The sequence below is a fragment of the Actinia tenebrosa genome, unplaced genomic scaffold (assembly GCF_029948245.1).
Source record: "Actinia tenebrosa isolate PJP-AT-01 unplaced genomic scaffold, QUT_ActTen_1.0 PGA_scaffold1__47_contigs__length_23844297, whole genome shotgun sequence".
In the NCBI taxonomy this organism is placed as follows: Eukaryota; Metazoa; Cnidaria; class Anthozoa; order Actiniaria; family Actiniidae; genus Actinia; species Actinia tenebrosa.
In genome coordinates, this window is record NW_028292578.1 from 23,377,012 (window position 1) to 23,389,290 (window position 12,279).

The following is a 12,279-nucleotide window of genomic DNA, read 5'->3' on the forward strand; positions in this document are numbered from 1 at the left end:
TTCTGTGAAATAATCCATTTTTGAGAGCGTTTTATGGTTAGGCTAGCTACTTGTTGTCCAAATAACGCGTTCAGTTCTTTACTTAGATTTTCGTCATGAGCGCCTAAGAAGGCACAAACATTAATATTGATAATTGTTTTTCTTTTTCCTTTTCATTTTTTTAAGGAGATAACTTGGAAGATAATGGTATGTTTTTATGTGATGAACACGATCAACACATTTGAACCTTAAACTTATTAGATTTAAAACTGAGTACTTTACATGTGCATTAATCCACTGAAGAAAGAATGGATAGTTTGATATTTTGCTTGCTCACTTCACAACAGTCAATCAGAATAAGCAAAGCAATTCAATCAACATTTAGAATTAAAAGAGGCATTAGAACATATTGTTTGTTTTCCAATTAAGTCATGATCAATTTATTTTATGTTTTCATATTGTTTTTTGTTTAAACAAAGAATATGGTTTTACCTTAATACAATAAGATATTTTTGATTTTTTTTTTTTTTTTTTTTTTTTTAAATATTTCAGAAGACGATGGATCCATTCTTCCTCCTGAAAATCTGCTGCAAATAATCATAGTTATCATCGTCTCTGCTCTACTATTTACTGTTGCCTTGATACTGGTTTATGTTCTTATTTCGCGAAAACGGAAGCGGTCAAAACGTGATGTTGTCAGTGGTAAATAAGAAGATAATGCATTTCTTTAATTACGTCAGATTAATGGACTATTTCTGCGATTTCTGCGACCGCATCTTGGATCGCAATGCATTATAAGCGTCCAGGGGCAAATGGAGCTTTATAACGAAAATGAGGTCGATTGATATCAACAGCTCACCGAAAGAGCATACAACGAAGGAAATGAGACGACACATCATCGATCACATTTACCATAAAAGAAAGACAAACACACGAAACTATATATATTCCGTCACTATTGACCTTTTATTCTGCCCCCAGGCAAGATGGCTGCCGCGTCATCGACGTAGTCCATTCAATGTCCATGCTTTGATAATTGATTCGAACATTTTGAAAACTAACATAAGAAAGAAATTAAATGTCAAGCTAATTTTCCCTTAAAAATCCTTTTATATATTTATTATTACGATCTGAAACTCCAACTGTTTACTAATATCGAGGTTCCCTAATAATTTTTTTGTAATCATTTTGAAGCAACTGATACATTCAAGGGATGGGGTCACCTGACCTGTTAGTGGAAATCACCTGCTTTCAAACAATAATTACCCTTCACATCTCCCTGATTTTCCTCTTTATCACTTTCAGGCACACAGCAGCAAGACCGGGGGTAAGATCCAAAATAATCTCTTGAAGCGTGGGTAGATACTCACGAGTCCATCTTCTCCAGAAGATGTCCGTTAGGTATTGAACTTGTTTCCATCTTCGTCGTGTATAGGTATCTTCTTTAGAAAACAATCCTGGCGGCAACAATGGTTCTGATTTTAACAGTAGTAAATGATTAGGTGTCAGAGGTTCCAAATCGTTGATAATCAAGTTCGTCACATGATGATTCTTGGGAAGTATTATTGGATGTTTGGCTCTTTCACTTATTGGCGCATTGCGAAGACGTCCTCCAACACAGATCAAGTTGTCTTTTACCACTGGATCCAGCTTGGACAAGGGACTTGATTTTCTTACACTCTTTTCTTCACGCGCATCTCTTGATGAAAAGTATCTAAGAAGAATGTATCATAATAATTAGATAATCAAATTATGCCTATATTTAATAAGTTAAAGTAAGTTATAACACCATAACAGTATATCAGGAAGAAAATGAACTTAGTATAACATGGTTTTTTAGGGTTTATTTTTTGAAAGATGAAGGAGTCTTGCTCTGGGATATGTTTTTTTTGTTAAGAATTCCAGAATTTAGAGCCCTAAAAACTACAGTAAACTGTTTAATATTAGTACGACAGTGATGAGGTCTGAGATTGTTTGATTGTCCAGTTGAATAAGAATGTATATATAGATTGTATATATAGAATGTATAGTATAGATTGAAAGAGGTTGTCAAAGCCTTTTAAGTTAAAACTTTTAAAATAATTTTTATCGTATGACAAGGTACATATTTGTCAATTTGCCTCCCATATCTTACGGTACGGATCGAAAAACTTAATGGTTCGCTGCACTTATGATGATCTTTTCAAATTATTCATATTTTCATCATAAAGAAGAATTTCAGTTACATTTTCCTCAAGTAAATGTGTTATTTCAAAAACCTTAAAACGTCAAGCTTGAACTTATATTTATCAATCCGTTGAGGAAGCCAGAGTCTCTTTCTTTGACGTTTAAAACGTACAGGCTAGGCTCATCCGCTCCTGAAGTATTTCCATATACTTATGGTAAAATTAAACAGGAGAGTTTGCATTACGTTTTCAATAAGATGCATGAAAGTGTGTCTTCAGTCACTGTGAACATGGCCTGCTTCCTTCAAACAGTCAAAACGTCAAAAACTGACCACAAAACTATTAATCATATTCAGTGTGAGGTAATTTTCCAAAGCTTTAAATTCATCCTTGGAGCTTTTTTTGAGTTTCACGAGAAAAGACAGGAAGATAAACAAAAAGGCAGTATTTTTCATCTTGGTTGTGAATATCTTGAAGGTCTAAAAGAAGCATGAACTGTACGACAGTTTTTTTCTCAAGCTCATGTTCACTGACTTCTTGAGGTCTTCTTTCGATGCCTTTCCTTTCTTCTTCTTCGGTCTCTTTTTCTACTCTATTTCTTCCCCCTCTTTTTAAGAACTCTTTTTCTTTTTCCACCTACTGGACGTTTTTATTTCTTCTTCTTTTTCGTAACAGTGCTGGTTGTGGTGTCCTGGATATATGATAGTATTGTTGTCAGTGTAATCCTAAATTTGTTTTTTAACAGAGAATATCTTTTCTCTCATTTACGACCTTCATTAAAATCCATTCTCTTTTACTGCCATTTGAATAAACATGCATACTCTGTGTGTGCGAGGTGCTCGCTGAAATTTGATTGTTCGCTGCAGTAAATCACCTTTTATATCTCTTTTGAATGGCAGCAGCGAGAAACCAAATGTCAACGTGCAACTCGGAGACACAGATGAAACAAGCCATCATTTGAAATTAAAGTTTCCCGAAATGTATATGTAATGGACAATTTTAGTATTTGGACTCCACAAATATATATAAATACTTGGGTTATTTAATAAAGAATAATCGAACATCTCTGTTGACCAGCTTTCAAATGCCTTCATGATTAAAAAAACCAATGCAGGGAATATGTTAAACACTTTCATTTTCTCTATAACCATATTGGTAGAAAGAGACATGCTGACTGCTGTGATTGTGGATTCTATCCACAGATCTGCGCTTCAATCTCTCGTCGGTTCTCAGATATTTCTTCCTATACAAAAATCAACGTTGTAATCTGGGTTGGGTGTCAAACCCTTCAACAAAAGTCTTTTTCAGTTGATCAGGAAAACGAACGATTAATCCTTTTTGATATTTAAAAATTTGGCATTGGCAATATTGACAAGCGCAAACGTTTTCTGCAAATAAATTTTGGACATCTATTAGGAAGAGGCAAAAGAGTTTATCAAAAATACGATACGAATCAACCATTCTAGGGATAATTTAGGTCATTCCATTTTTTTTGGAATTCTCTTTCAGAATAACTAGCATTTTTTAGTATCGGCTCTGCCAACTTCACAGTTGCGAACAGCTTCCTTTGACGTGCTTTGCCTTTAGCTAGTTTTTTAAACAATATTTTTAAACTGTCTGTAAAAATCAAACATACGGCGGAAAGTCTCAAATTTTCGAATTCGCTCTACTTTTGGATTTTAGTAGTGTATGATGAATTACGAAACGCTATGTGGTTAGTTTTGAAAAATACTTTTTTGTTTCGAGAAAAAGGGAAAAATCGGTTTGAGCTCCAGGGACGATTTTCGCTGCCAAAAGATGGCTGAAAATTGCTTACTTTCGCTTGGTCCGTGTATCAAAATTATTGATCCAAATATCCTTCTGATACTTTCTGCCAAAAGTACAACTCTTATTTGCTCAATAAGCCTGAAGCGAGATGACGTTTTACCCCCGTCTCTAGACCATACTCCTTTTCACATTGCTTTTGTTCTTTAATTGTGACTATTGTTCCTGTATTCTCTAAGGAATCAAAAATTTTAATATGAAAGAATTTTAAAAACTATTATGGTATAGAGTCGGGGGTAAAACGTCATCTCGCGTCAGGCTTATTAAGAGTAGTTTCATAAAAATCGAACAACCCTGAATCATTTAACACAATAAAAAGCAAAGGGCACTGAGTTACAATGCTTGTCAGTGCATCTCGAAAACTGCGAGTTTCGGTATGTGCCATCCTTCCAAATCTTATGAGATTACAGTCAACAACTATTGGGAAACTGCTCTTTTGCAAAAAGTATTTTTTATTTTGGGGAAATAATTGTGCGCTTTTTGCGAGAGCTTTTATTTTGACTCATTAAATATGCAGAAATCATCGTTTTGCAATTGCGTGACTAAAGACTTCTCGAAATAAATTCCCTTGAAACATCATTGTTTTTCAAATCTAGTCTGTACAAATAAAAGAAAACATTAATATACTAACCTTCAACACGAAAAGGACTTTTTCTTTGCTCCATTCATCGGAGTTATCAAGAAATTAGAATTTGCAACTGTGGCGTTGGCTTGTTTTATGCAACCGATTTCCGAAAATACCATCTATCAGTAACTAGTCAGATTTCAATATAATACCTATATAGAACAGTATAAGGCCAGGGGTCCACCTTTGGCTATTTCTCCAAGAACTACTAGTCAGTAGCGCTTTGATAAATTGGTCTGTAATGTTTAACAGGCAATTGTTTGCGAGTGACTGTCATAAACTTATACCGAGACAGCATTCGAGCGTGCAGATCGTGTTGTGGGACCATAGTGCACCGACCACTGTTCTTTAATGAAGGAGAAAGAAAGAAAACAGGAATTTGTCTTGCAACAAGCTGGCTTCTTAAACAACAATCTAGTGCAGGAACTATTCACAGGAAACAAAATTATTTAATGAATTATATCAAAACGGAGCAGTATAGCATAGTAGTTCGCACAGGTGCCCCTAGCCGGCTCCATCATAATCTATTGAGAGAACCACTTTTAGAATTGCTCACAAAGGGCTTTTCATTGTTCATGTTTAAATGGCATAATAATGTATATCTCGGCTCTTTTTCTTGCCAAGGAAAATACATAAAATTCCAGCACCACTAGGGTATGGACAGAACTGGAAGAAACTACGGTACGCTCTTTTCTCGCGCCAACTGTGACTTTTCCGACAATATGCAAATGATTAGAGACACTAAACAACTTGCCAGTGAAGTTAGGAAACCTGGACTCTGTAGGAATCGAATTTAGTATACTGTTCTGTATATTTCTTATTGAAATCTGACTAGTTATTTGTAAAGAAACGCGAACTGTCGACTGGTACTGATAGATGGTATTTTCGGAAATCGGTTGCATAAAACAAGCCAACGCCACGGTTGCCAATTCTACTTTCTTGATAACTCCGATGAATGGAGCAACGGAAAAGACCTTTTCGTGTTGAAGGTTAGTATATTAATGTTTTCTTTTATTTGTACAGACTAGATTTGAAAAACAATGATGTTTCAAGGGAATTTATTTCGAGAAGTCTTTAGTCACGCAATTGCAAAACGATGATTTCTGCATATTTAATGAGTCAAAATAAAAGCTCTCGCAAAAAGCGCACAATTATTTCCCCAAAATAAAAAATACTTTTTGCAAAAGAGCAGTTTCCCAATAGTTGTTGACTGTAATCTCATAAGATTTGGAAGGATGGCACATACCGAAACTCGCAGTTTTCGAGATGCACTGACAAGCATTGTAACTCAGTGCCCTTTGCTTTTTATTGTGTTAAATGATTCAGGGTTGTTCGATTTTTATGAAACTACTCTTAATTGAGCAAATAAGAGTTGTTCTTTTGGCAGAAAGTATTAGAAGGATATTTGGATCAATAATTTTGATACACGGACCAAGCGAAAGTAAGCAATTTTCAGCCATCTTTTGGCAGCGAAAATCGTCCCTGGAGCTCAAACCGATTTTTCCCTTTTTCTCGAAGACAAAAAAGTATTTTCCAAAACTAACCACACAGCGTTTCGTACTTCATCATACACTACAAAAATCCAAAAGTAGAGCGAATTCGAAAATTTGAGCCTTTCCACATATTTCTGATTTTGTTTGATTTTTACAGGCAGTCGCTCTTAATCTTTTTTAATATTTAAAAAAATGACATCGAGCTCAGTTTTAATAACAGAAAAACCAATATTTACAAGAGTAAATTAAATCTCTAGCTACAATATTAAACCGATAAAATAGGATTTAATCAAACTTTATATACATAAGTGGTAGTATATTAATGTTTTTCCGAATAAAAAAACAACAATCCAAAATGATCTTATTAAATTTATAAACCCAAATTTGGAGTTGTGGAAGATATCCATCGAAATTTTTACTAACACCCCGATATTGTTTTGAATTATCTGGAGTTATCTTCCCTTTTTCAAGTAAAACAAATGAAAAAAGCGTTAAAATGTCGACCATGGAGAACTGCGTGGAAGGGTTTTTCGAGAAAAAACTAGCGCTGTGGGGTGGCTGGTGGTGGGTCGTGTACTGCGCGTTACAAAATTTCTGGGCGGCAGAGTAGTAAGGTTGAAGTTCGTTCTTGAACGAGTCCTGCGCAAATAAGAACGATGACATAAGATGGCAGAATTGATTTTTGCAAGCGAAAGCATTTTCTGCACGGAAATTTTGGACATAGAAATCTATCAGGAAGAGCCAAAAGAGTTTATTTTAAAAAAAACGAATCAACCATTCTAGGGATAATTTAGGTCATTTCCATTTTTTTAAATTCTCTTCCCGAATAACTAACATTTTTTAGTATCGGCTCTACTAAAGATGTAATAATAATAAACTTTATTCATTTCTCAAAACTGCAGTTTCAGCAAAACTGAACTTCTAGTTCAGCACAAGCTAGTACTTTACTAATCGCGGAGACCTAAAACTACACAGATGTGATCGAAGTCCTTGGTTGGTTAGGAGACTTAACTTAGAGCCACTTTTTAAAAAAAGACGGAACCATTTCTTCGGGAGAAAATAACCCTATATCTAGACTAGCCGCAAGCAAGTTCAGGACCTACAAATTCATATATTGAAACAAGTACATTAGACAAGTCCTTCAGGGGTTAGAACTTCTTTGTAAGTTTCTCTTGTTTATTTTAACAGCATCGATCACTGGCAGAATCTGAAATTGTAGGAAAAGTTACCTATTACCAACGTTTTACCAGGACTTGGAGGAAAAGTGGTTTGCTTGCTTCGGATAATACTGAGAAATTCGTTCAAAAGGGGATTGGATAGATAAATATATATATCCAAGTAGTTTCTCCTATTTCTCCAGTAGCCTTGTAGTCTTCTCTGGTTTGTTTTTCAAGCTTGTTTTCCCCACCTTGATCTAAAGTTTTTCGCTGTAGTAGTATCATTACGATGACCCTTTTCTACAGCAAAGTACCTTTTTGATCAAAACCTTAAATCTTGAACTTTGAAAGCTAAATAGATACGGGTCCAGAGCAGCGTTAACAGACGCAAGCAATATTGTTGCAATATCAATAGCTTCGATACGGGTGTTCGATAATCCATATATCATATAGTATAGGATGCGGTTGCTGGAATCCAGCAGACGACAAACGTGACGACCACAGCAAGAACACACAATGTTACTTTCGTTTTCTTCTTTCTCTCGAAGATTTCTCGTTCTCCTGTAGGTTCGACTGTCTGCTTGCACCAGAGGCACATGTATATTTTCACAGTAAGGAATATCATCAGAGCCAAGGAACAGGTTATTTCAAGTAATAAAAACATTGAATAATTATAAAGAGCTGTAATGTCGAGAAGACAAAAAAGATATTCTCTGGGGCTCATATTAGTATAAACAAGTGAGGGTGATGCGATAACAACAGCATATATCCAGGACACCACAACGAGCACTTTGACGATCTTCGGCGAGAAACGCTGACGGAAGGTATGAAGACGACAAACAGCAAAGTATCGTTCAACTGATAAACAAATCATGGTGAAAGTAGAAGCTCTGGACGCCATCCAAGCGATGTTACTTGCTAACAGTAGTTTGCACAGCCACACTCCAAGAACTCCATCTGGCACGGAATGACGAAAGAAAGGCAGGAATATGTATTCAGGAGCAAGAAAAACACCAAATAAAAGATCTGCTACAGCCAAGTTTAACAACAGATAGTTTGTGGGTGTTTTCATTCCTCGTTCATTTCTGATGATGTAAATAACGAGGGAGTTTCCTGCTATATTGAAGACAAGAACAACAGAGAACAGCACGGCAAATATAGCTTCTTGGGAACTTGGCATCATGGGTTTACAGTCGAGCACTGAACTGCGATCAAATCAACCATCTATAACTTTAGGTTATAAATTGGACTTTTTGTAGGGTACTAATTGTCCTCTTAAGTAAACAAGGATATGTTGCCTTAGAATAGGGTTTAATTTAACAAGCTTTTGTTTTGTTTTGTTTTTCTTTTGTTTTGTTTTGTTTGTTTTGTTTGTTTTTATTGGTTTTTTTTTTTTTTTAGGTTTGTTTTGCCTTTTATATATATATATATATATATAATTTATTTTAACTTTTTAATTCAAAAATTTTCAATGATAAAGTATTAAAAAGAACTGTTGTCATTCATGATATTGGCTTTCCTTTAATAAAAACAGAGCGTTGTCCAATTTTTCACAGCGGCAGGGAGTGATTTCTCATTTTCTTGATCAATCAAAAGAGTCTTCTCCTAATCAGAATAGACTGAATTAAATTTGATTTTCATTGAGGCAGGAAAACCGGAGAACCGGGAAAACCACATTCAAACTTTAAAATACGTTAAAAAGTAAAGAAAGAAAAGAAAAAACAAATGCCTTATTTGGAAGCAGCCATAACTAAATTAAAGGTGAAACTTACAAGAACTTTAACGATGACTGCTCGGCATCATTAAGGCATGGCTCTCAGATGAAAAACTGTTTGGCTATATCATAACCAGTTTTCTACGAATCTTCCCCAAACTTGGCAAGTTAATGTCTTTTGTGAAAAGAAGGAACCTTAGAGCCTTGGTTACCATGGAAACTAAGTCACGTGACCACAAGGCCGCCATCTTGGATTTTTAAACAAATCGTTTGTAGTCGTATTGAAACTACTTCAAAAGTCCTGAAAATCCATATTCCTTTTTATATTTGCAATACCTATATGGATCTAATTGGATATCTTGGAAATTATATTAAGTTTAATTTTTAGAATATTTTTAATTTTTTGGAAAATACAGAAAATATTCTAAAAATTAAACTTAATATGATTTTCGAGATATCCAATTAGATCCATATAGGTATTGCAAATATAAAAAGGAATATGGATTTTCAGGACTTTTGAAGTAGTTTCAATACGACTACAAACGATTTGTTTTAAAAATCCAAGATGGCGGCCTTGTGGTCACGTGACCTGGTTTCCATGGTAACATATATGCGGTAATTGCTTGCCTTGAAGAATTACTACTACGAGCCAAATTTGGGAAAGATTCATAGTAAACTGTCAAAGATATGAATAAATAACTGATTTTCCATCACTTCCTCAAAAGAGCCATGCCTTAATGGTGCTGAGTGATTGATTTTTCCTTCATATACCACTCTACTAGTTATTGATTCTATAATGAACGGTGTATTAATCAATCACTGTATGGATCGTATATTACGTTTACATTGCTTACTGCGATTCCAAGTCACACGCGACCGACTTGACCATCAACACAAATGAAAAATTGAGTTTTGGTGGACGTCCATCAAAATGTCTATGGTTTCCGACTTCAAATAGCAATTTATTTTCAATCATGAGCACGTAGCGGCGGCTGCAGAATGAAAAAGCAGGCGCTCTTTGAAGTACAGGCCTGTAGCAAGGCTTAGAAATGTAGAGGGACAACTTTTTTCCAGAAGACCGCCAAAATAAACCCGTTCGAATTATACTCAAGCCAAGTCAACACCAATAATTCACGAAAGTTGATCATTGATTTCTGTACATTCGGTACACTATACTGTACGATCAGTTCAACTTAACGTACCTCAACCTCATAAATATTAACTTGGCCTCGTATGTTTTCTTTTAAAAAAATAAAGAAAAAAGAAAAAAGAGCTAAAAAACTGTGGGGGAAGGTGACTTGGCCGCCAAAATTTACAATAACCCTCACCAGGAGCTGAGAGCCGAAAGATTTTCAAACAGCACAAAACCCAATATATGGTGAAGTAAACAACCACCTATGTTATTCAATGTCACAGCTTCAAAGACTGTGTTTCACATAAGTCGAAAGAATGAAAGCAAAATATTTACAAGAATCAATAAGTTTATATTTAATTAACGTAGTAAATTGAATTTAACACTTGCTTTATTATGCCAGATGTTACTGAACAGGTGAAACAAAGCTGTAGCATCGACTAATGCTTGGTCACTGCTCAGTGTAAAGATGTCAGCAATAACAGTCCAAGAAATCGTTTTTGCTGTCCTGTTTTCTGTTGTTATTGTCTTGAATATAGCAGGAAACTCCCTCGTTATTTACATCATCACCAACGAACGAGGAATGAAAACCTCCACAAACTATCTGCTGTTAAACTTAGCTGTAGCAGACGTCATATTTGGGTTGTTTCTTGTTCCTCAGTTTGTTTCAATGCCATTTTTTGAACATCCTAGTGGAATTCTTGGAGACTGGTTGTGCAAATCGTTGACCAACTCTAACATCGGGTCAGTGATAACTACTGCTTCTCTATTCACGTCGCTGACTTTATGCTTCGAACGGTACTTCGCTGTCTGTCACCCTCACACTTTTCGCCAAAGATTTTCTCTAAGAAAAATTAAAATCTTAATTGTTGTATCTTGGGTTCAAGGCGTTATTGGATTTCCTTTCTTGGTTGCTTATACTTATTTCGACCAAAATATTTCAAGATGCAGATACGATCCATCTTTTTCAAAAGGAGCGGCAATTTTTGCTTCCCTAGAAGTTTTATTTGGGTCGTGTCTAATGACATATCTCTTTATTAAAACCACATTCAACCTCTGGTGCAAGCAGGCAGTCGAACCTACAGGAGAACGAGAGATCACCGAGAGAAAGAAGAAAAAGAAAGTCACATTGTGTGTTCTTGCTGTAGTTGTCACATTTATCGTGTGTTGGATCCCTTCACACGTGAGTTATTCCATAACAGCCTTCCTGCCTGATCAAGGTGACACTAAATGGATGCATCTATTAATGGCAGTCAACGCTGCACTGGATCCTTATTTGTACGGTTTCCAAAGTCCTAAATTCATAAGGCTTCTTAAAAAGATTATTTTCTGTAAATAGACCCGTCGTTAGGATTCACATCGGCATATCTACTCTGAAGATTCCAGCACCAAGTTCAGGAGTAGAGAAAATCAAAAAAGAAAAAGTAAAACTTACAAGAAAAAAAGACAAGAATTCATGTCTAACGTGCTATTAGACGAATGAAAGTATTTTACACAATGTCCTTCCAGTCACACCAGTTCAACTCATAGATGATATTCTTATTGTCTGTGCATTTTGTAACCTTCGCGCCTGCCATTAGTTAATTGTAACAACTTGTTGCAAAAAAGGTTCAAACAAGAGAATATCCTCTGGTCCAAATCAAACTTGATCCTTCCTAGGTGAAACCCCGTTCGTATCATTTATTCTCTTTGGTTCAACAACTTTTCTCTTGGCATAGTTGTTCCACTAACACTCTTTGGATGTTGGAGATAAAACAACCCATTTTTCCGTTCTTCTGTGCCACTCGTTTTGTTCACGCAGACCCAGACTTTGTGCGGGCCGTTTTTGATTTTTTGAGAAGACCTTGATTCGGATTTAAGAAACAAACGTGGTGAGTTGGGGAGATTTCATGATAAAACACCTCTCCAATCCACTTAGAATCGAAATAGCTGTATGCTTTTCCCTCTTTGTAATCACTCAGTGAATATCCTTTTGCTCGAATTTTTTCCCATGATCAATACCAAGAATAAACTTTGCAATTTGGGGTTGAAAAATTGGCGGCCATTTTGCCATTCCTATTTACTCGCTTTCTTGGACAATAAATAGATCAGGTAACTGCATGCTGCCCATTAATCTTCAATAGACGTTTATATTGTTCTTCTCTTGCCACTGTCTCTTCCTTCGCAGTTATCTTTAAAGGCCACTGAACA

At 35.6% G+C, this 12,279-nt stretch overlaps 3 protein-coding genes across 6 annotated transcripts in view; 2 read left to right on the plus strand and 1 right to left on the minus strand.

The window, feature by feature from the left end:
• LOC116309102 (lachesin-like) overlaps window positions 1-3,209 on the plus strand; it is a 48,319-nt gene extending 45,110 nt beyond the window's left edge. For all 4 annotated transcript variants that reach the window (XM_089033260.1, XM_089033261.1, XM_089033263.1 and 1 more), the window contains 4 exons: window positions 166-186; window positions 532-681; window positions 1,285-1,306; window positions 1,415-3,209. In XM_089033260.1, the coding sequence (XP_088889386.1) occupies window positions 166-186; window positions 532-681; window positions 1,285-1,306; window positions 1,415-1,427 (206 nt within the window). In that variant the 3' untranslated portion in view covers window positions 1,428-3,209. The remainder of the gene's footprint in view (window positions 1-165; window positions 187-531; window positions 682-1,284; window positions 1,307-1,414) is intronic.
• Window positions 3,210-7,688: 4,479 nt separating this feature from the next.
• Window positions 7,689-8,423, minus strand: LOC116301168 (tachykinin-like peptides receptor 86C). The gene has a single exon (XM_089032524.1). The coding sequence runs from the start codon at window positions 8,421-8,423 to the stop codon at window positions 7,689-7,691; it is 735 nt and encodes a 244-aa protein (XP_088888650.1).
• Window positions 8,424-10,558: 2,135 nt separating this feature from the next.
• Window positions 10,559-11,428, plus strand: LOC148910135 (tachykinin-like peptides receptor 86C). The gene has a single exon (XM_089032525.1). It carries the CDS (start codon window positions 10,559-10,561, stop codon window positions 11,426-11,428), a length of 870 nt encoding a protein of 289 aa, XP_088888651.1.
• Window positions 11,429-12,279: the final 851 nt, after the last annotated feature.